The sequence below is a fragment of the Furipterus horrens genome, unplaced genomic scaffold (genome assembly GCF_987537825.1).
Source record: "Furipterus horrens unplaced genomic scaffold, mFurHor1.1.pri manual_scaffold_4, whole genome shotgun sequence".
Classification (NCBI taxonomy): domain Eukaryota; kingdom Metazoa; phylum Chordata; class Mammalia; order Chiroptera; family Furipteridae; genus Furipterus; species Furipterus horrens.
Window position 1 is genome coordinate 171,983,744 of NW_028327174.1, and position 22,588 is coordinate 172,006,331.

General features: G+C 51.4%; 1 protein-coding gene and 1 non-coding gene across 2 annotated transcripts; both read right to left on the minus strand.

The window, feature by feature from the left end:
* Positions 1 to 8,703: 8,703 nt before the first annotated feature.
* AQP3 (aquaporin 3 (Gill blood group)) lies at positions 8,704 to 14,508 on the minus strand. Its single transcript, XM_090274282.1, has 6 exons — positions 14,348 to 14,508; positions 11,286 to 11,412; positions 10,787 to 10,924; positions 10,336 to 10,454; positions 9,790 to 10,007; positions 8,704 to 9,710 (listed from the first exon to the last, which is right to left on the minus strand). Exons 1-6 carry the CDS (start codon positions 14,453 to 14,455, stop codon positions 9,542 to 9,544), a joined length of 879 nt encoding a protein of 292 aa, XP_090130408.1. The 5' UTR covers positions 14,456 to 14,508; the 3' UTR covers positions 8,704 to 9,541.
* A 3,680-nt stretch (positions 14,509 to 18,188) lies between these two features.
* Positions 18,189 to 18,295, minus strand: LOC150013305 (U6 spliceosomal RNA). The gene has a single exon (XR_016510886.1). It is a non-coding gene; the product is annotated as a U6 spliceosomal RNA (small nuclear RNA).
* Positions 18,296 to 22,588: the final 4,293 nt, after the last annotated feature.

Genomic DNA, 22,588 nt, shown 5'->3' on the forward strand with positions numbered 1-22,588 from the left:
TACCCTGTAATCTGATCTTGCCTTGCTTTCTCCCACCTTCATGTCATCATCCATGCTATTCTTCTTAATCAAAAATGCATAAAAGAAACTGCAAACTGTATTTTGGGAAGCATTTATCTCAGTCTGTTGAGATCTTGCTTCCAGGCATATTCTCTGTTTGACTCAAATAAATTTTTGTAAAAATTCTCTACAGGTTGAGGCATTCTTATGAGAGTACTAAATAAGAAAAAGGTACTGTTGTGGCCAGGTAGCTTGGTTGGTTAGAGCATCATCCCAATATGCCATGGTTTCAGGTTCGATCTTGGTCAAGGCACATACAGGAATCAACTAATGACAAATAAATGCTTCTCTCTCTCTCTCAAATCAATTCTTAAAAAGATTTTATTTATTTTTAGAGAGAGGAGAAGGGAGGGAGAAAGAGAGAGAAACATCAATGTGTGGTTGTCTCTCGTGCACTCCAAACTGGGGGCTTGGCCCACAACCCAGGCTTGTGCTCTGACTGAGAATTGAACCAGCGACCCTGTGGTTCACAGGCTGGTGCTCAAGTTACTGAACCACACCAGCCAGGGCTAAAATCAATTAAAAATAAAATGAAATAAAATAATAAGAGTGCCAGTGAGAAGTTGCCACTGTGGAGGAGTCAAAATAATTTCCAAAAAAAAGGACACCTGATATTCAACTTGAGTGTGTTGGGTTTGTGCAAAATAAACTTCCTACCTCTCCCCAAGCCTTCAACAGTTTGTTACTAACATAAACACCTGCTATAAGGAGCATGTGAGATCTTGCTCACAGCATACATTGTCAATTTGGTGCAAATAAACTCGTATTAAACATTTTTTTTAAAGACCTCCTATGAAAAAGGGATTTTTCTTTCTTTCCTTCCTTCCTTCCTTCCTTCCTTCCTTCCTTCCTTCCTTCCTTCCTTCCTTCCTTCCTTCCTTCCTTCCTCTCTTCCTTCCTTCTATCATCTGAATTCAAGACAGGAATCCCAGAAGAAAATCACAGAATGCTAGAACTGGAGAGGAAGTTAAGGGTCAGATTATCTCACACAGCACTCTGTGGTGCTGAGGAAGACACTGAGGCAGAGTGGAGATGGAACTTGCTCTGGGTCTCAGAACAACCTAGATCTCTTGACATCCAGGCTTCTCATTCTTCTCTGACCTGTTCACTGTGCATCTGGTCTCTGTCCAAAGTCGGCTAACCATAACCTCAACTGGCTCCTCCCTGCCTCCCTCACTCGGTGATGGATGGGCTCACAGGGGCCACCAAGCAAGAGCCCTGGGAGGCTTTGGTTTCCTAGATCCTGCCTGACCTGGCTGCACCCACCTCTCTAGTTTCATATGGAACTCTAAGCTCCAGCTTTTCCAGGACACCTACCTCCTGTCAACAGGCTTTGCATAAGCTGTTACCAGGAACACCCCACCTGGCTGATTCCTTCTTATCCTTCAGGTGTCAATATAGAGGAGGGGCCCTGCCTTTTCATTTTTCACCAGTCTTGTAGAGGTGCTCTGTTCTGGTAAAATGACCCAATTCCCAGTTTCCTTAGATTGATTGTATTTGTAGTCTCCTCCAGTCATTAGGCTTTAAGTTCCATGAAAACAGGAATCATTCTGGTTTTTGCTTCCTAACAATCCTCAGTTTCCATTTGAGAATCCATTTTGTTCAGTTGGAGCTGACATCTCTCTTGGAGCCAAAGATGGAACATGTGACTTAGGACAATTCAATCAGGTCAGACTATTTTAGTGACTCCGAGCTGGGCATGTAACCACCTGGTCCAATCATAGTGCACCTCTGTGTGTTTGCTGGACAAAGATTCTCTCTCTTCTCTGCCAAACATTAACAAGAAGCATGAGAGCTACTGCCAGTTTTCGTAGAAACACAAGAGGATCCAGGCTTCAGATGAGGCTGACACCGTGAAAGAAAGGGAGGAAAACCCAAAAGGACATCAATGCTGGATCAAGCCTCACCTGAAGTTTTCCTCTGATGTTTCAGTTATATGAGCCAATGAATCACCATTGTTGCCCAGACCACTATGAGTCAGATTTCCTTTTTTTTTTTTTCTGCATCCAGATATTTCCTACCTAATATTGTATATCGTCGTCGTCGGCAGCCGTCCATCTCGAGAGACGATGGTGTAGCTTCTTAAGAGTCTATCTGCACCGCCGAGAATGGCTGTGCAGTCCGACTCGGGAGTGACATGGTATCTGTCTCCTCCCGTGTTGAATCGACATCTTGTGATGACGCTGAAGCTACAGAGCCTGGGCAGGGTAATATGGAGGGTCTGCTGTTGCCCATGCAGCAGACCCCCCCTCTCTTCGCAGCTGAAGGGTCCAAGGGAAAGACGGAGTCAATACAGCTTGGCTTCAGGTGCGCCGCAGGAGTTGCCGGTGTTGACAATATATATATTGTATATATTTTGCTTATTATAGCATTCCTGGTACCTACTACAACCTGGCATTAAATAGAGCCTCAAGTATTTATGAAACAATAAACAAACAAATAAATGAATTAAACCCAAACCCTCTGGCAGAAAGAGCTATCTTACACATAAGACCCTTCCCAGAGCCCTTCTGCAGTGTTTCAGCTGGTCTCAGTAATCCTACATACCTCAAGGGATCACTACAGGTCCCTCTCTTTCCTGGCTAAGATCCAAATCCTGAAACAGCCCAGAGCTTAGTCATTTTCTGCTCATCCCCTGGCAGCCAGGCCTGCTGTGTCTCCTGACTAGATATCTCTGGGCTTTAGAAGCTGTACGGTGAGACTGAAGACACCGGCCTGGACTGGCCACTGCTTTACCCAGTAGCTTCATACAAGTCACTTGTATTTTAGACTCAGCCTCCTGCTCTGTAGAATGTCAGAGAGGATGTGGACCTCTTGACTTCAGGGCATAAGGCGGCTCTGAATCTCTGGTTGTCTAGGATTCTAAACGTCCATGAGACAGACAGTGTACCAGTTGGAAATGGAGAGTTTTAGTCAATTCTGCTGTCCTCTCATTCAGCAAGTATTTGACAACAGCTACCATGTGCCCTACCCAGATACTGGACTCTCAGTCATGTACTTTAAACGTCCTGCTTCCTGACCCCTTACACTGAAATCTGGGTCATGACCTCAAAACCTAAAGGCTTTTTTTCTTTATCCCTTATTTCTGCTTTTACCCTCCCACACACTTCCAGTCTCTCAGGCTTCTGGAATAGAGGGGTGGCTTCCAGCATAGAGGGGTGGCTTCCGGCAACCAGTGAGTAGGAGTGTAGTAGGAGTATATTCAAGTGTGAGTGCTGGGTAAGTGCGTATTCGGTGTGAGTGCACTGAGTGTCGACATGAGCTTAACTGTGCATGGCTGTAAGGGCACGTGTCAGCGTAAGGACATGGAGTACAGGGGGCGGGGTCAGAGTGGCAATGTGGAAGTGCGTGAGTGCACTTGAGCTAAGTGTGCTTGAGCATCTGAGTGTGTGGATGAGGGAGAAACAATGTCAGAGGAGGAGTTTACTTGTGTGAGTGTGGAACTAGTGTGTATGGGTGTGTCAGTGAGTGTGTAAACGCGTTTGTGTGAGCGCGCATGCTCACATGTCCTTCAGTCACAGCAGACACACCCTCGCGTGTATGTGGCCACACACACACCTCCAAGTGCCGAAGGTGACCAAGCTGTAAAGCCTTAGTCTGATAAAAGGAAGACTTTGTCCACAGGTCGCAATCACTCTCCACTCTCCACCCTGACATGGAACTGACTGGGATCCCCCAGCTAAAGGCTACCTCTAGTAGGAAAGAGCTCCCTCAGACTGAGCCTGCAGCCTGCCTCTCTCCTTAGACCAGGCCACCTTCTCCCCTTCTTCAAAAAGTTTCCGGCCAGGCCCTGTCAGTGACCCTGAGAGGAGAGGCAAAGAATGAGGGTGGTGGGCAGGACATTCCAGGTGCCTCCTCAGCTATGGGGGGCGTCTCCAGGGAGAGGAGCGGTGGACTGTGTCCAGATGATTATCAGGGTTCCCAGAGTCCTCCCTCCCATTGCCCAGCCTCTCCCAGCCAGGCCTCCTCCGCTCTGAGTGCAGTGAGGAAGCCTGGCCATAGCCCACCACTCTTCACAGGGACTTCAGTCAAGGTGACTGAATCTGGTGTCAGGCTTTATTCCCAGAGAGCTCTGGAGATTGGGAAAGGAAATACCCACCCCTTCTTCACACTATATCACAACTCACTCTAACCTGTGGTCAAGGCAGTCTAAGGAGGGGACCCCAGGTCAGGTTAGCTTTTAGGCTGCTCATAACCTCACCCCACTGTCGACCTTGGCTGCTCCATGAGACCCTCCACTAGTCCTCCCCTCACCCAAGTATCCCATGTTTTGGCCATACGCAGGGATGAGACGGAGAAACATAGACCTTCTTTCTACTCCCAAAGGTGCTGGATCTCTCTGTGTGTTGGTGAGAGCAGGAAAAGATCTCCAAAATCATGTCATGATCTTAATTTTTGCCCCATTCTTGAGCTGGAGGGGAATGGCAGTGAGACCTGAGGAAGGTCTTCCTGATAAGGCTGGGAAACAAGATCAGCAAACCCAGATTAGAACGATGCTTCTGCCTTCATCCTCCCTGGGAATGACTCTCTCCTGACTCCATATATACCATCCTCTAAACCTCTAATTGATTACTATGACCACTCTCAACCTACACAGGGAACTCACAAGGAAGCATAATAATAATAATAATAATTTTTAATGATAATATCACTTTCTATATTCTATAGCATATGTATATCCTTCTTTAATCTTCACCTTATGCAACTTAATGAGGGAAGCACTAGTACTATCCCCATTTTACAGATGAAGAAACTAGAGTAGAGAGGGAAACTCTATGATCCAGCAGGAACAGTATATTCTGGGAGGGCTTCACTGAAAAGAGACTATTTACAGAGGTAGGGGCAGGGTCACCAGGACTAACAAGGGATGGCCTGGGGACTAACATCAGACAGCCACTTCCCAGTCAGCCTGAGGAGGCAAGAGGAAAGCAGTGTTACTGGAACACAGAGGAAGCTCTGGATAAAAAGCCTGAATACCCTGACCTTTCTGACCCCCAACCACTCCCAATCTCCCGCCCTCTGATTTCTTTTCTGTGCCTCCCACTTGCCAAACCCACCTAGAAGCCAGAGACCCAGGCGATGAAGCCCATAGATATTAGCCTCCTGGGGCACAGAGCAGGCTGGAGATTGGATCTGGGGGAAATGGAGACTCCACATGCCTAATGTCTCATGGTGGGGAAGGGCTGGTTTGGAATGAAGGTGATCTGGACCCAGAAACCTGCTCCCTGAGATGTTGCGAAGTGCTGTCTGGGAAAGGGATTGAGGAGAGCCAGGCTGAAGACAGAAAACTGGGTTCCAGTACAGGCTCTACTGCACTGCTCTGTGACCCTGAGTGAGACTCTGGGCCTCAGTTTCCCCTTTACACAAAGAGGAAGTAGGTGCTGCTCTGGAACAGGCAAGGTGCCCAGACCAGACAGAGCCTGTGTTCCCACCGCCACCTTCCCCCTTACCTCAAATGAACCTGGGACCAAAGACTGAAGCCCCAATGTCGAGACTCAGAGTCCTTGAGAAGGCCATCCCAGGTTTTGGGCAGAGACACCCACTCCTCTGTCCGCTTAGGACTCAGAGGTGTTCTAGGGGAACCCCTTCAGTCTCCCTTGAGGGCCCCAGTGCCTCAGTCTCTCCTCCCTTTGCACTGCCAGCATTCCTTGGTCCAAAACTCAGAACTCTACCCCAGGACAGACTCCCTCCTCCCAGTGAGGAAGCGCAGGGCCGTACCTAGGCCAGCATCTTCACAGACCCTTCCTTGAGGGATCAAGGGCATCTCTGACCACTGAGATCTCTGTTCTGGTGAAATATTCTCTCCTCTCCCCTTCCCGCCCCACCCAATTCGACTCCACCCATGCTTCCATCCCCAAACCTGGTTTTCCATCCCCACCCAGGTTTTCAGACAAACAATATCAAAGAGAGAGCGAGTTAGCAAGGAAAGACCTCATTATTGGAATTAAGGAAGAGGCATGCCCTGGAGTAAGATGCACAGGACTGGGCTGGTAGGAGAGTCACTCCTAAGTAGGCACAGCGATGGGCTCCAAGGTACACAAGACGTTCGCTTGTAAGTACACAAAGAAAGACCCAGTCAAGCACAAAGAGTGAGGCAGTGACAGGGACAGGGACATCGTGGGCTGGAGGCACAGACCCACAGAGACATAACCAAGCATCCTGAGAGAAAGGCACACTCAGAAACACTGGGAAGTATACACTGGTATGTGCGCACACACAGAGAAGCAGGTGCACAAGGGTATAGGAACCAAGCTCAGGTTTCAGGGAGACTGACTTCAGTCCAAACAAGTCAGAACTTTAAGAAAACGTGGGCTCCTCCAAAGCAGGTTGTGGAAAGGACTCAGCTCGGGAAGAAAGAGCAAAGATGAGGCGTGGGGTCTGTCTGCCCTCCCACAGGGTGATTCTCCCTCCAAATCCACCTTGGGAAATTGATTAAGATCCTTTTCGTAAAGTAGATGAAGAGATTTCTTTCTAGAACAGCTAGTAAGAAGCATAGGCCGGAAGTGAGTGGGGAGGTGGGGAGTTTCCGTCCTGCCCCTAGCAATGCTGCAGTTGGCTCAGGTCCCATCCAGTCCCTGCCCTGCCTCACTGCTCCTGGCCAGACCTTACCCTTTCTCACGCCAACTGACCCTCCATCCAACATGTTCTCTAGGCAGTGTGCTACTGTGCCCTCCACACCCATATGTGGTCCCCTCTTATGTCTCCCTTCAATCTTAGCCCAAAACCCTCTTCTAGTTAAGGCACAGCAAGCCATCACCACCCCCCCCCTCAGGAAATTCAGAATCCGTGAAAGGAATCTGACAAGGAAGAGGATATTGAATTCAATGACCTTTAAAAAACAGCTTTCAGCATCTCTCCACCACCACCTTCCTTCCCCAGCTCTGCTGGAAAACCCATGAGGTGACATTTATTGACTATTTCCCATCCACTGGTCATTGTGCTATGTCCTTTTCATGAATTCTCTTCCATTACTTCTTCTTTCTGTCAATATCACCCAATACACAGATGAGAAAACTGAGGTTCAGGGAAAGAAAATGACCACCCCTGGTCACACAGCTGGAGAGAGGCCACGCTGGGCTTTTCCTTAATTGCTGCACCAGAAGGCCTCCCATCACCCTTGGGCTGACCACTCAAGGTCAAGGTCAGGATTTGAGAGGAGAGGGTTACAGAAAGACAGGGGTATGCTGAGGAGGACAGCAAGGTGGTACACTAAAGGTGAGATCAATGTGGATGGAATGAAACTCTAAAGAGGCATTCCCCTTCCAAGGTTTGCCCTCCCTCCTCCAGGGGCCTGGGAAGGGGACACTCCCTCTGGCATGCTTCCCTCCCGCATACCACACACTCATCTCAGGGCACTGGGGACAAAGAGGCTGTGGACACCTGAGATGAAACTTCCTTCTCCCACCCCTAACCCCAGAGTCTTAGCTGTGTAACCCTGTATTTGCCACCCACCCTCTCTGGGCTATGGTCTCATTTGGAAAATGGCTGGGGAGCAGGAGCTGGCTTAGCCTCTAAAACCCGGTTCTCCTGCCAGACCCAGGGATCCTCTGGCTCCCATGGGGTTAACTCTGCAGGAGGGCTTGGGTTGGAGCCACCTTCCCACCTTCCCTTTTTTTTTTTACCTTCCCTTTTATTCATAATGAAACTTGAGGAAGATTGGGTAAGGAAGGCAAAGGTGAGAAGGGGCATGTGATCACCTGACAGAGCTTCCTGGGCTCAGTCAGGGTGCCAGGGACAGTCAGTCCAACTCCAGCCTTAAAGGCTCAGATGTGTCCCAGGCTGAAGAACTGAACAGAATGGGGAGACAGAGATGTATGCAGCTGTGGTCTCTGGGCTCAGACAACTGACTAGAAGATGGTGGAAGAGTGAGAAAGAGCAGGGACAGCTTCCTGGAGGAGGAGGAGGCCTCAGAGCAGATCAGGAGGATTTTCTTGATTGGACACTCTGGAGCAAAGGTCTAAGGGTAGGAAAGCACAGGAGCACACATAGTAGTCTGGGGTGGAGGGGGCATTGTGGAGGGATGGGTAGGGACAGGGGCCAGGTCCTGGAGGGCCTGAATGCACAATAAGAAGTTTGGGATTGTCTCTGGACCATGAAGAAAGCCACAGAAAGAGGGCCACTTTCAGCAGGAGTTTCAGAAAGATCCTTCTGGTTGCTGTATAGACCGACGGGGGCAGGCCTAGTGGCAGGGAAGCTGCGAAGGGGCTGTGACTGAGCTCTGGGTGGAGTTTGATGAAGCCTCAACAGCTGCAAGCTGTAGGAAACAATACTGGTTCCCAGAGCAAAAGGGAGCTCACTGTTTCCCATAGGACCAAGGCAGCTATGTTTGGGGAAAGTTCTTCCCTAGGCCAGGCTTAAACCGGTCTTCCTGGGGTGATGGAAGAGTGCGGGGTTCAGGAAGGAGATGCCATTCACTGTGCCAGGGTTCCCAGGAAGATGGAAGCTTGGGGAAAAGCGTGGGACCGCTGAGTTCAAGCTGAGATGCAGAGGCTCTCTAACCTGTCTATGTTACTGCCTGCTGCCCACACTGTGCCCTGGTCAGGTTGCACACCCAGCTGGGTACTCTGGATGTGGCCAGACACAATGAAGCTCCTTAACTGGCCCCAGGAAAACAGCAGAACAAACAGAGAAATATTTACACAATTGGCATTTTTAGGCATACACTTTATTGTTTATTTTTTTATAAAAGATAAGAATACATGTGTTTAGTGGAGGATTAAAAGGGTGAAGACCCTATTTAGAATAGTCTCCGACCCCAATCCCTAAAACTGTAACATCCACTATATTTTTGTAAAACAAGAGCAAACATGAAACCTGTGACCTGGACTTCACTCCACACCCCTCATACCTACATTATGACAAAAACATGTTATTTGGCTCTTACTTATATACAGCCAGAGGTCCACACCTGGGCTGTGGCCCCCTTCTTCCAACCCTACCCATATTCCCATGGTACCTTCCCCAAGCCTCCTCTAATCTCCTGCTTGGAAAACAGAGGAGACACACATGTAGTCAAAAACACATATATCTGGACCTTTGTCCACCTGGATCCCTTGAAACATGCAGGCCCCTGACGCTTTCCTCATTCACAGAAGGACCCGTCACCATCCCCTTTCTTTTAGAGCTTCTCCCCCCACCTCCCAGCTAAAATCTTTTCTACTTGGTCCCTTGCCCTGAATATCTGGCAAAACACACACACACACACACACACACACACTCACATACCCACTGCCCATCGCCTCCCCTTTGAGAAACAAAGGGGTATGTGGGCCCTACTTCCCGTCCCTCACAGTTTAAGGCCAGCGGCCCAAACCCGAAGTCCTGTTTTGGCAGTCTGGTGGGAAATTCTGGATGGGGCTGTCCAGTGGGGTGGGGGCAGACAGGGAGTTTCTTAGCCTGGGAGAGGATCAGGAAGGGGGCTATTAGGGAGCACCCCCCTGCACAGTCAGGGAGAGGGGCAGGGGGGATGGCTCCTGCCCACTCAGACTTGCTCTTTGTGCTTCACGTGGGCCAGTTTCACGTTCTCCTGCTCAGTGGAAGGTGGAGGCTGGTCCAGGTGGCAGCCGATCATGACCTGGTACACGAAGACTCCCGCCACGGAGCCCAGGAGGGGGGAGACGATGGGCACCCACCACCAGTGGCGGCACGTCCTGGGGGACAGAGTATGTAGTTAGGGGTGGTTGGCCAGCGCTCGCAAGCAGAGCTGGCTAGGTGGGGGGTGGCACTCACGTGAACACTTCCGAGCCCCAGCCAGCAATAGCAGTGAAGAGGCGGGGGCCGAAGTCCCGGGCAGGGTTGACAGCATAGCCAGAGTTGAAGCCCATGGAGGTGCCGATGACCAGAACCACCAGGCCCACGGTGAAGGCCTCCAGGCCGTGGGGGACGGGGTTGTTGTAGGGGTCCACAATGGCCAGCACACACAAGATGAGGGAGGCTGTGCCGATGAACTGGCAAGCAGGGAGAACAGGGTGAGGAGTAGCCCCCACTCCACCCTCTGGTCCCTCCTTTTAGCCTCTGGCTTCCCTCCAGCTCTTAATCTTATCACCTCTAGCATTCTGCTCTCTAGGACAGTGGTGCTAGAATTTTTTCAGGGATGAAGAACCCCTGCGGAACTGGTTAAGTATAAAAGCACCTGCCATTCTGATACTGATGTAGGTGCCCCACATATGGAGATACACTCTTTTAGACAAGGAGTCCTCCCCCAACCAGCCCATCAGCAACCCAAGACAGCCTGGTTCCCTCCCTCTGTTCCCCTCATATGTTCCCAGCCCATACCTGGTCAAAGAAGCCATTGACCATGTCCAAGTGTCCAGAGGGATAGGTGGCAAAGATGCCAGCTGTGCCATTGGGGCCTGAGACTAGAAGCTCGTTGTTGGCGAAGGCCCAGATTGCATCTGGTGACAGATTAAACCCCACGTGGGTGAGGGCAGAGGCCTGGGCCCAGTTTTCCCCTCAGGCCAGGCCCACCCTCCCAGCGGTCATGTGGGTAAGTAGAATCAATGCTGTTTTACTCAGGAGTCGGAGGTGGTGGGATGGGTGGGGTGAGGGCCTGAGATGGTAATGTTGCCCAACTCGTTTATTCCCCCTCATGTGCTGCACCTTGGGCCTGTGGTGAATGAGTCATGAGCCCAGGGCCTGGGCAGGCCCCAGCAGCCTCTCATGGAAAGACCTGGTGCCAGCAGGTCCCAAGAAGAAGGAGGGGGTAGTGGAGGAGGGTAATGCTTACCATAGTACAGCCCAAAAACAATCCCAGCACCCAGAAAGGCCCCCAGTGTCTGAGCCAGGGCGTAGATGGGCAGCTTGATCCAGGGCTCTCTTGCCAGGAGGCACATGGCAAAGGTCACAGCAGGATTCAGGTGGGCCCCTGTCCAGGTGGAAGATGGGATATATTAACCAAAGCCTGCCATAGTGGGTAGGCCAGGATTCCATACCACCCTCATATCCCCCATCTCTGGCCCAGTCAACAGGGGTGCAAAGAAGGGTTTCTTGTACCAGATAGCAGTTAGACTATGTAACAGGCCAACTCTGCTAACCTCTGATTCCAAGGTGAGCAGTCAGAGGTTCTAAGTATCAAGTTCCTTCTCCACTCTCCTCTTCCAAGAGCTCAGAGCTCAGGCCACGGCTATGCCCTGCCCCTGGGAAGGTCCCCCACCCCATTCCCCAGTGGGACCCCTTGTGAGAGTGCTGTTGAGGGGTTGATGATTAAGGGTGGGATAAGGCCTTACCAGAGACCTGGCCAGCAATGAGGATGGCCAAGGTGACAGCAAAGCCAAAGGCCAGGTTGATGGTAAGGAAACCACCGTGGGTGCCCCGGCTGAGCACGACCTGGGCCACAGAGCCACAGCCAAACATCTGTGTCAGGAAACAGAACAAAGCAGGTAGGGTGAGGCCCAGCTGAGACCCAGCAACTCTGACTCCAGAGGGAAGGGCAAAGCCAGCAACCTCTGCCTGCCTCCATCAGGAGGACAAAGGCCCATCCTGGAATTCAACCGAAATCCCTCTTGCTGAAACTGCACCCTGAGAAGAAGCAGACATGCCTTCCCACCCACCCTCACCTCCTATGTCCCAATTCTATGATAACAGGTCCCCATAGAATTATAATCTGCAACTGGGAGCCCAACGGAGGTCTGAACCATCTTCACAGCTCTTTCTTGAATCTCAATAGAGTAGGGTAGAGGGGAACAACATTCCCTTTAGCAGTTTCCCCACCAGCCCTTCAGGCCTGGCCCACAGAGGTAAGAAGGCTCTCACTCATTTTCTACCTGCAGCTAGGTAGTGGTGGTGGTGACAGGGGATGGGGCACAAAGAAATAGGGAGGAGACCAGAGTTTAGATTGAATCCACTTATCCTGAATCTGGGATGTCAGAGCCCCTGCCAATGCTTATGGCTCTCCTCAGAGGCCCTGTCAGCACCCTCGCCCTCCTTGACCTGTCCCTCCTTGTCCCAGAGCCTTCTCTCTCTCCACTGGCCCTGACCTCTCTGCCTTCAGTGGTCTGGGGTCCGGGGCCTGCACTCAGACTTGGAGGTCCTAAAGGCATTGATGAGTGGTTCCCCTTGCTAGCCCCTGTTTGGGCCCCAGGGCAGTGGAAGTGGGGAGATTAGGTCTAAGCTTTCTGCCAGGGACGAGGGTGGGATTAGAGAGGACTAAGTTTCCTGATGTCCTACAAGGGCAGAATGTACTATATGTCTATTCTCCTTGTCCAAATGTAAAAATGCTTCTGTATCAGCTGTAAAGAGCGGTTGCCCTGGGCTCCTGGAATGTCCCCCTGCCCAGGTCTCCTCCTCCACCTTCCCATAATTAAAAGTTTTATATCTACCCAGCGGGCAATTTCCGAGACCAGTGCGAAGGGCCCCAGTCCATTCTGATAGGTCAGTGTCCTATTGTTCTGCTATTAGGCATTTTCATTATCATTTCTCAAAAAGATAAAGAGATAGTGAGAAAGCCAACAGCAGTGATGCAGGGCAAAGGTGTACACGAAAGGTGAGAGCAAAGATCAGTGATGGTAATTATGTAGGGGATTGGGGGAGGGACAGGTATATGTGGGACCAGGAAACCGTGCTGGGCTTGACAGGTCCTGGCCTCAGTTCCTTTCCTGTCTGAGGCCCTAACCTGGCTCCATCCCAGGAGGTCTTGGAGTGAGAAGCTGTCAGAGCCAGTTCCACCACCTTGGGGCTAATCTTCCTCTTCCTTACCCCTCCTTCTCCCCTGTGCCCCTCCCTTACTCGGTACCCCAGAGAAAGGGGCTCCCCTTACCCCAAAGCCAGCTCAGATCCTACCATTGCAGGCTCCAGGTCCCCAAATCACAGCAATATGCAGGCAAGCCCTCACCCACCACTTGGGTCTCCAAGCCTGGCCCTTCCTCTTTAGGCTGCCCTTGAGGTTCTGCTTTTCACTGACACACAATGCCTCACACTCTCCTGAGCCTGAAACCCTCCTTACTAGAGCTCAGTGCTTTGTGGGAGAGGTGAACTGAGACTTGAGATGGGGCAAGGGGGCCCTTTTGTGAATGTGGAAGACAACTTCCCCTGTCCTGACTGCTCTCAAATGGGGGCCTGGATCATAAATCGGTAGGGAGTGGGGGACACTAGGTTCTGGTGCAGGAGGATGATAACTGTCCCACTCCCTTCTTGGCACAGGAGAAAGGATGTGCATGACTAGTATGGCCATGGATCAAGTGCGCCCCTGGTCTCCTTCCCCCCTTCCTATTTCCAGGTGAGTCTCAGCCCTAGTCTTCCCATAGTGCCTGCTCATCACCACCGCCCATTTGAGGTGGGCCACCCCAGCCCTATTTGCTCCTAGTTAAGTTTCCAAGTCCACATGGGGACTGGCAGGTCGGCATTACCTAGGGTTGGGGCTGGGGCAGGAATGGAATAACCCAACCCACCTACTACAATGTAGCAACTAAACCCAGAAGTAACCAAGAGGAAAACAGGTGTAACCACAAAGTGGCTGAAAATCAGAGTAACTAGGACAGGAAATGGAGACTATAACTGGCATGTGTGTCTGCCAGACCCAAGAAGTGCAAACAGAGTCACCCAGGGGCAAAACTGGTGTGACCAGTGAGTAACTGGGACTGGGGAGTAACCCAGGCAGGGGAAGTGTCCCACTCAGAAAACCCATAGACTAACTCAGAGTGCTTCTGCCCAGGAGCTGACAGCATCCATCTGGGTAACTGACAGGGTCCAGAGTTGCTCAGCAGAAGGGAAGGAACTTTAGGGACACTCTCCTCTGTGCTTGGAGCCCAACGGCCTTCCCAGCCTCCTATCTTCAGGATCCTCCTTTCCTCTTGCGCTGCTGCTTCCACCCTCTGCCCCAACCCATGGCAAACTGTCCTCATGTCATGGGAATTTTTGGACTTTCTGAGCCTTAATTATTCATTAGGGGCCAGAAATCAGAAGCCAAATAACGTAAAAGGAGCCCATTTGCTTCTGTCGCCCCCCCTCCCCGCCCCCACTGCTTCCTGGGCTGGGAATCTGAGAACCTGGGAAGCAGTGGGAGCCTTGAGAAGAGGCTGGAGGTCCCAGACTGCATGGGTGACTGCTGCTCCAGCCTGTGGGGCTGAGTCACTGGTGGCAGGTTGGAGGATCAAAGCTGTCCCTGGGGAGTCACAGCTGTCCTAGATGGGGTAAAATCTGGGGGGAAGGGCGCTCTGGAAGGGGTCAAGGTGGGGATCAGAGTTGGGAGCGGGGTCAGGGCTGTCTTGAAAAGCACAGCCCTCCAGTGAACAGAGGCATTGGGGAGTGTGGGGCCGGAGACATAGGGGCTTCTCTGGATCCCCCGACCTACCACGAGGATGAGGGTTCCCAGGCACTCGGCCAGAGCCTGGCGAAGCAGCCGGTAGCGGATGTGGAGCATCTCCCCGCAGCGAGACACCAGCTCCTTCTGTCGACCCATGTTTGGGGCAGGTAGCGGTCGGGTCGGGCCAGGTGGCGGAGCGCGTAGAGGGGGTAGCGGGCGCAGCAGCAGAGTCCGGGACCCGGGCTCGCGCCCTTTATGGGAGCTGTAGGTGCAGGGCCCGCCCCGCCTGCCGCCCCGCCCACTCAGCCTGGCTCTGCGCCCGCTCAGCCCCGGGCAGCGCCGAGGGAGCGCGCGGCCACCCCACACCTTCCCTGGGAACGTTGGTGGGGACGCTGGGTAGAGGGGAGCTAATGACGAAGGTGGGGAAACATGGGGTGTGAGTTGCCTTAGGAGTAGGGTTGACCCTGGAAAACACATAGGGGAGGATGTGTCTTGGAGGCTGACAGCCAGTGGCGGGGCAGAGGCATGTACAGCACATGGCTGGGGAGAATGGAGCTTCCAGAGAGGGCTCCTTGGCCCATGACCATGAGCTTTGCTATCATCCCCACTGCGGGAGGGGTGAGAGGAGACATGTCAGAAAGGAAAGAGCCTGGCCATAGATCTACAGGATGGCTGGCCCAACCGTCCTCAGTCAAGGGGCTGGAGGGCCGAGGCTGTGGGCCCCAAAGGAGAAGAAACCCTCTCATAGACCAGACTCAGGTGAACACACAGAACAGATACTGAGTTCCAGCCAGAGTGCGCGGGCCCTTGCTCCTTGTGCTGTGAGCCCCTCATGCATTGTCTGTTTTGACCAGCTCTGTCCACAGTTGTGTCCACACATGACATTTGTCCTGTGCACCTGATCACACTTGCTGGGTGTTTCTCATGGCCGTGCGCACCCCATCAGGTATGGCTGGATTAACTGAGACTGTCAGACATGTACCTGAGAGCATTTTGTACATGGCTCCAGAGACTGAACTGAAGTTGTCCTGACACGCCACATGCCACCTGCTTGCCAGCAGAGTAAGTCCCAGCTGTTTTTAGCCCTCTCCTCTCCCACTCTGGCTTATTCCCAGCCAAGGGAGTGTCTGTCCCTTTAAGAGATTAGACAGGCTAAACTGTTGGAGTGTCAGCCCCATGCTGCATTCGATAATTGGGAATTTCAAGTTTGGTGGCCTGGACCCAACTCCCACAGGACTGGGAGCAAATATGCCCTCACCCCAGTGCCCACTGTAGCATTGCCAGGGGAGACCAAAGAAACCACATTTTCCAAATGGACTTAATCCAGGTGAGCTAAGGGCTCTGGGGACTTGTCCCTTGAGGAATGGTTGTCAGAAATAAAGGCTCCAAAGTTGACTCAAGCTCAAAGAGATGGGGTTTGGTAATTAATACATGTGAGGTAGCATCACACACATGTACTCATGTGTGCACACACACATACCCTGAGGCTGACAGTCACACTGCCTGTAGACACTGAGCTCTGCTCACATGTTCATGGGGTCCCATTCACATGGGAGCCTGGTCATAGAGACACATATATGGAACCCACATACAGCATTGCTCATGCATCCCACCCTCTGCGAGGCCCCACAGGGAATCAGGGAGCCATCACTGAGTGCCTGCCTACAGCCCCACTGCCTGTATGTGACTGACTCACTCAGAACAGAACCCTGGACTCCTGATGCCAGAGCCCAGACTGGGAATGAGGGAGCATGCTGCCCTCTCTTATCCCTGCCTCATGGTGTATTTCTTAGCCTCTCGCTGCCTCAGGTGGGGCTGCAAAGGTGGTTTAGGGAGGGAAAAAGCAAGGGGCTTCTCAGCACTGAAAGAAAGCAGGGAACCCCAGCCCACAACACCCTACTTTGGGCCTGTTGGCCTAGCCTGGGACCCAGAGCAGAGGAGAAAAACAGGAGCAGCTCTGCCACCAGTAGGCACACACAAGGCTCCTATACAGTTTGCACCCAGCTCACATAGGTGTTCATGTGTACCACACTGGAGGGAGCAGGTCATACCCACAACCATGGGCTTATGTATCTTATTCACATTAAGCTGCATTTATTAATATTTATTAACACATGTGCACCTACATGTACTCACACATGTGCATTGTGTATGCCTACCTATAGTCTGGGGCTACAGCTCACCACAAAGCATCTTTGCAACCATCTCTAATGGGTGCAGCTTCATGCCAAGCTACATGGTTTGGCAAGTGGAATAAGAGGTGGTTCTCAATGCTCTATTGCCCCAAATCAGCACTCAGCCTTCAGGACCGTGACCCCATACACTCCCACCAAACTCATTTCTATTTGTAACTAGTGGTTACACACATGTTCATATATGTGCATACAAATGCACATTGGGATGCATTAGAGTTGGGGCTGAGAAGGTATGGGTAAGGCTTCGTGCTGCTGCTGCTTCTTCTTCTTATTTTTAATCATCAATCAAGGAGGACATGCTTATTTTAGAGCAAGGGGAAGGGAGAGAGAGAGAGATGTGAGAGAGAAACATCAATTGGCTGACACACCCTGACCGGAATTGAACCCACAACCCAGGCATGTGCCCTGACAGGAAATTGATTTGTGGGATGATGCCAAACCAACTGAGCCACACTGGCCAGGGCATGCTTCATTTTTCTTAATGGACCGGAGAAGACCCTGCCTGGAGGAGGGGGAAGGATGTAATATCTTGCAAGGGTTCCTTATTCCTGTCGCTTCTTAGGTCATTTGGGACCAAGAGGGATCAGGGCCTGAGGATGCCTGTCCAGAAATGCCAGGCTGGCCTGAGCTTGGGGGAGCAGAAGCAGGACTTCATTGTGGGTGCTGGGGGCATCATTCTCAACACAGTCAATGTGGATAGCACCCCCTGGCAGAAAGGGCAGAAGGAATGGCTTCACAGAGAGTAAAGTGAGTTTGGTGAGGTCCTGACTCTGAGTCATACGGTTTACGGTTTAGCCCTCTAGGCTCCCTCTCGTGCTTTGGGAAGGAAAGCCAAGGCCCAGTGCAAGCTGGGACCCAGCCTGCCTGGGAGCCCCAGGAGGAGGCTTCATTTCCGCCCAGGGCATCTTAAGCAAGGTCTGTGTCTCACTTGGGCGGGAGGCTGAACTCAGAAAGGGGCATTGACAGCCCATCCACCCGTGGGAGACTGTGACTCCTTGAGGTCAGAGCTGGGGGAGTGGGTTCCCAGTCAAGGGAAGGGCTGCAGATTCAAGCCCCAGCCTGCTGAACTAGAGGGGTTGGCTGGGGGCCTGTAGAGAATGGGGAGATGGCACTCTTTTTGCCGGAATGGGAGCAGTCTGAAACAGCATAGGAGATTTGGGCTTTGCTGTCAGCAAGCGGGATGAAGAAGAGTACAGACATTTCAGAAAATGAATAATGCTACAATACTCCCAGTCTCCCTGAATCCCCTTATCTCTCCAGAGCATTGGGGCAGGGTGAAGGAGGAGCAAACCAAAACAGACATAAACATTTTCAATTTTAGAAATGTATTTCCTGCCCTGGCTGGGTAGCTCAATTGGTTAGAGTGTCATCCAGATATGCCAAGGTTGTGGGTTCAATGAACAAATAAATGGAACAACAAATTGTTGTTTCTCAAAAAAAAAAAAAAAAAAAAAAGCTTGGTGGTTGTGGCTAGGTGGATTGAGTGCACTGTCCTGTGGACCAAAGGGTTGCTGGTTCGATTCCTGGTCAGGGCACATGCCTGGGTTGTGAGCCAGGTCCCCAGTTAAGGGCATGCAAGAGGTAACCGATCAATACTCTTTTCGCACATCAATGTCTCTCTCTCTCTCTCTTTCTCCCTCCTTCCCTCTCTTTCTAAAAATAAATTTAAAAAAATATTTTTTAAAGACAAAATGAAAAATATGGAACACTTCACAAATTTGCATGCCATCCTTGCACAGGTGACATTCTAATCTTCTTTGTATCATTCCAATTTTAGTATATGTGCTGTCGAAGTCAGCACAATATTTTTTTTTTTTTTTTTTTTTTTTTTTTTGAAATGCACTGCTTGGTGTGGCTCAGTGGATTGAGCGCCAGCCTGTTAACCAAAAGGTTGCTGGTTCAATTCCCTGTCAGGGCACATGTCTGGATTGCAGGCCAGGTCCCCACTGGGGATGTGTGAGAGACAACTAATCCATGTTTCTCTCACACATGGATGTTTCTTTCCCTCCCTTCCCCTCTCTCTAAAAATAAATAACCCCCCCCCCCAAAAAAAGTACTTCTTTCCATATGCAAAACAATCCCCAGAAGTGGGTATATTTTTCCCCTTTCACAAATGACAAAACTGAAATTTGGAGAGAAGCTACTTGCTAAGGTCTCACTTGGCCAGTGAATGTTGAGCTGGGATTCAAATCCCATGGAGATGAGAAGAAGAGGTAAAAAGGGCACAGAAGCTAGAGAGCCACAGGCCTGGCCAGAGGCACAGGGAGCCAGGAGCCAGGGCACGGGGACCCACGGAGTCCCTCCATGCTTGAGCTCTGTTTCCAGAGTGTGCCCCACTTTTAGGCCACTGCTGGACACCATTCCTGCCTCTGGGCCTTGAGAGTCAGGGGGTGGCTCTAGACAGGCAAGGGGAGTGGAGAACAGAGATGAATCACCTTATTAGGAGCGTCCCCAGACTTGGGGGCAGACGAGCATCTCCTCCTACTGCGTCAACAGTCACCCCCTGTCTCTAGACAGACAGACAAGATGGCAGGGAACCTGTGAACATAAACTCCCCCCTCGGGCACCTCCAGCCGGATGAGCAGCTGAACCTTGAGAAAACCTACCTTTTGACCCATATCCTGGGGACTCTGGGTCCACCTTCTGGTGTCCCTGAGCTGCCCTTGGCACCCTTTGAGGACAGCAGAGGGTCATAGAGATGGGACAGAGGCCTAGATTCCTTGCTGAGGGAGGAACCAGAGTCATAGTGGCAGACTGATAGGGGCAGAGCCCTCTTGCTGACCCAGAATCTCAGTTCCAAGCCTGATTTGGCCACTGACTAGTCAGGTGAGCTAGACAGCTCTCTTCCCCTGCCCCTCAAAGTCTCAGTGTCTTCATTAGCCTCCCAGAGGTTTCAGTTGGGAGTTCTCCCCAAACCCCAGACCCAAGGCTTCTGTAAGAATCAAACAAGATTGTGGATGCTTCAGGTTTTGAAAACTGTATTACAATCAACACAGAAGGAAAGGTTCATTTCAGAAACTGTCTCCTTAATCAGAGTCACATTTCCTCATGTGGGAATAGCTATGCATATTTTTAGCTGTGTATATATGGGCAGCCATGGGGTCCATACACGTATGTGTGTATCCATGAGGACCTGGGTGTGCATGTTCATGTCCTTATCTGGCACTAGCTGTGGATCTGTGTCCAGTGTTTATAAAAGCCAGAGAGAGGAGATGGGGATCTGTTAAAGAGTCTGGAGACACTGGGAGGAGGGGAGTCAGTGACATGAAGCTGACATTGGCCAGGCTATCACTGCAAACAGGCCCAGGGTGTCAAGAGGGCTCTGGTTCACATCTCAGGACCAGATTCCTGAAGCCTTTGGAGCCTCTGGGCTTCTGATTTCCCATCTCCCTCTCACTAGCAGGAAAGCTCCTGGACCCAGGATGGGGTTGCTTCAGAGGATGAGGAGTCATGACCAGAGGCTGAGGAAGAAGGAAAGCTCACAGCTTCACATGGGGCCTGAAGCAAGGCCCATCATTTTCCTGGTCTCTGAAACCAGGAAGGGCATACAGCATCCTTTGGGCTGAGGCAATCAAAGGGCTTCCTGGAGGAAACATTTGACTGGGGATTTTGTGGAGTCTTGCAGGTAAGAGACTGCTGGACCAGGCCCTGGATAGAATGGGTACTGGCCTGATACATGATGAGAGCAGCCATAGTGAGGCCAGGGAGAGACACAGGTAGCACAGGAAGGGCCTTGGGTTCTATACTAAGGGCCTGGGGGAGTGGGCAGAGATATTTAAGCTGTGCTTCTTTAAGCCCCAGGGGCTCTGAGGAAGCTCTCATGGGGACTGCTACAACTGGAGATGGGGAGAGGGAAGCCAAGGAGGCAGAGCCCTGGCTCCACCTTCTCCTTCAACTACAGCATCTTAGCTATTTTATATCTAGGTTCTGAACAAGATGTCAACTGACAAATGTCTCAGTGCTAAGAACAGTGGCTTATGGGAGACCTGAGGGTTTTAAGCAGGGGGCTGATGTGGTCTTCATTTGCATTTAGAAGTACTCCTCCAGATGCTGAGTGGAGGGTGGGTTAGAAGGGGAGAGACAGGCCAGAAAGCCTGTGAAGGAGGCCACAGTGGAGAGAAAGAGGCCAGATGCAGGGCAATGGCTGCAGGGCAATGGATTTGGGATTTAGTAGGCAGCATGGGTGTGGCAGGTGGGCACGAAGCTGAAATTGGAGGTGGACAGAATTGAGTAGACAGGAACCTGAAGCTGAGGTGAGGCCCAGGAAAACTGCTCTCTGAGAGGCCTGTGGTCTGAAGGGTTTGGGGGTGGGGAGACATGTGGGGGAAGGAGACTCTGCATCTAGCTTTCGGGAAAGGTGATGGGTGTGTGTGAGCCCCAGTATACTTTCCCCTCATCCCAGCCCAGTCTGGGTGCTAATTACAGGGCAGCCACTAGCTGCCTGCCCTAGGGGAGAGGACTCACAGGAGAAGGATCCAGAGAGGACAGGCTGCAGCAGGAGATTCTGCCATCAAACTTCATGAATGACTTCTTGAGGGACTCTGGACCTGCAGTCAGTGGGAACTGGGCTCCAGTGAGACCCCATCGATTGGGAGACAAAGGTGAAGGTGGTGTGGAGGGAGATGGGTAGAAAAGCCAGGATGCCCATATCTGACTATCTTTTTTATCCAAACCACTGGTCATCAAGTGGAACAGGGGTTGGATCTCCATGCTCCTTTACTCCCTCAATGAGGGCCCAACCATGGCATCATCAATCTCTAGGAGGTCTCATCCCTGTCCTGTGGAGGTTTCCAGTCCAGGAAAATAAAGAAGAGCTGGGTCCTGCTTTTGAGGAGCTCCCAGCGCTGGGGAACAGAGGAGATTCAGGCTTGAGCTGAGGTGGAACAGAGTGCTCATGCTCCCATCCCCTATCCCTACACTTGACCCTACTTCTCTGGGTCTTGCTGATAACAGCTTCATTCAACTGCCTTGGGCAGAGGGAGTGGGGCAAAGTTGGCAGGCAGCCCAGAACAGGGGAGAAGGCCAGGCTTTTTGCTCTTCCCTGCACCATTGTTCAGGCCTCTCTAGTCCTTTATTCTTCCCCACCCCAGTCTTTGGCCCCAGGAAAGCCCAGGCTCAGCAGCAATGCCTGGAGAGCCAAGGCACCTAGATTCTCTGTAGCTCCACTCCTTCCTCCCTGTGAAACCCTGGACAAGTTCATACACCTCTCTGAGCCCCATGCAAACCAGAGAAATTATCCTTCCCATTCACCTTCCAGTAACCTAAATGGGAGAGGGAAGTATCCCCCTCAGTTGCCTGGGGCAATCTTAGATGCTCCTTCTCCTCCCTCTCTCTGCAGTAGGGGGAGGGGAGGCTGGCCTTTACTGAGAAGGGTAAGGGGTGAGTCACGTGCCCCTCCCCGTTATGGCTCATATGGATTAATCTCTGACTCACAAAGGGGTTGGATGTTGAAAGGATTTTGTATTTATTTATGGGGGTGCGGGGGGGAGGCTCGGACTAGCCCAATCTGACAGTAGGTCAGGAACCAAGTGGCCCTCAAGACTTCATTGAATGTCACCTGCTGTAAGGACTCCCCGGGTCTGGGGTCTTGCTTTTTTTTCTCCAAAGTAAGGAGCTGGGCAGAGAAAAAAGGATCTTTAGGTAAAAGGATTCTGGTTTAGAGAAGGTTATTGGATACCACAGATGAAAGGGAGAACCCTTTTGAGAATTCACTAAATGCAACTACATAGTAAGGCTTAGTTTGACAGAACTGGGGAAATTGAAGGCCCAGGAAGGGGAAGGCTTTATTTAAAGCCATTTAAACCTGCAGAAAGTAATTTAGAATTTCTGCCTCCTACCCTGAGTTTTTCCTCCCAATTTGCTCTTCAAAAACAGAGATTTCTCATTTTACAGCAACCCAGAGCTGGAGACAAAAACCTGCACACACACTAGTGCATACAGATGTGTGCATGCCCCCGGCATACACACAGCAAATTATGCCCTACATCCAATACAGACCCCCAGTCCATCCGCATCCACCCGCAGAAGTGAATGCAGGGGTCCAGAGGCAGATGCACCCATGGGGATGTGTAATCTACATCACCCAGCACAACCT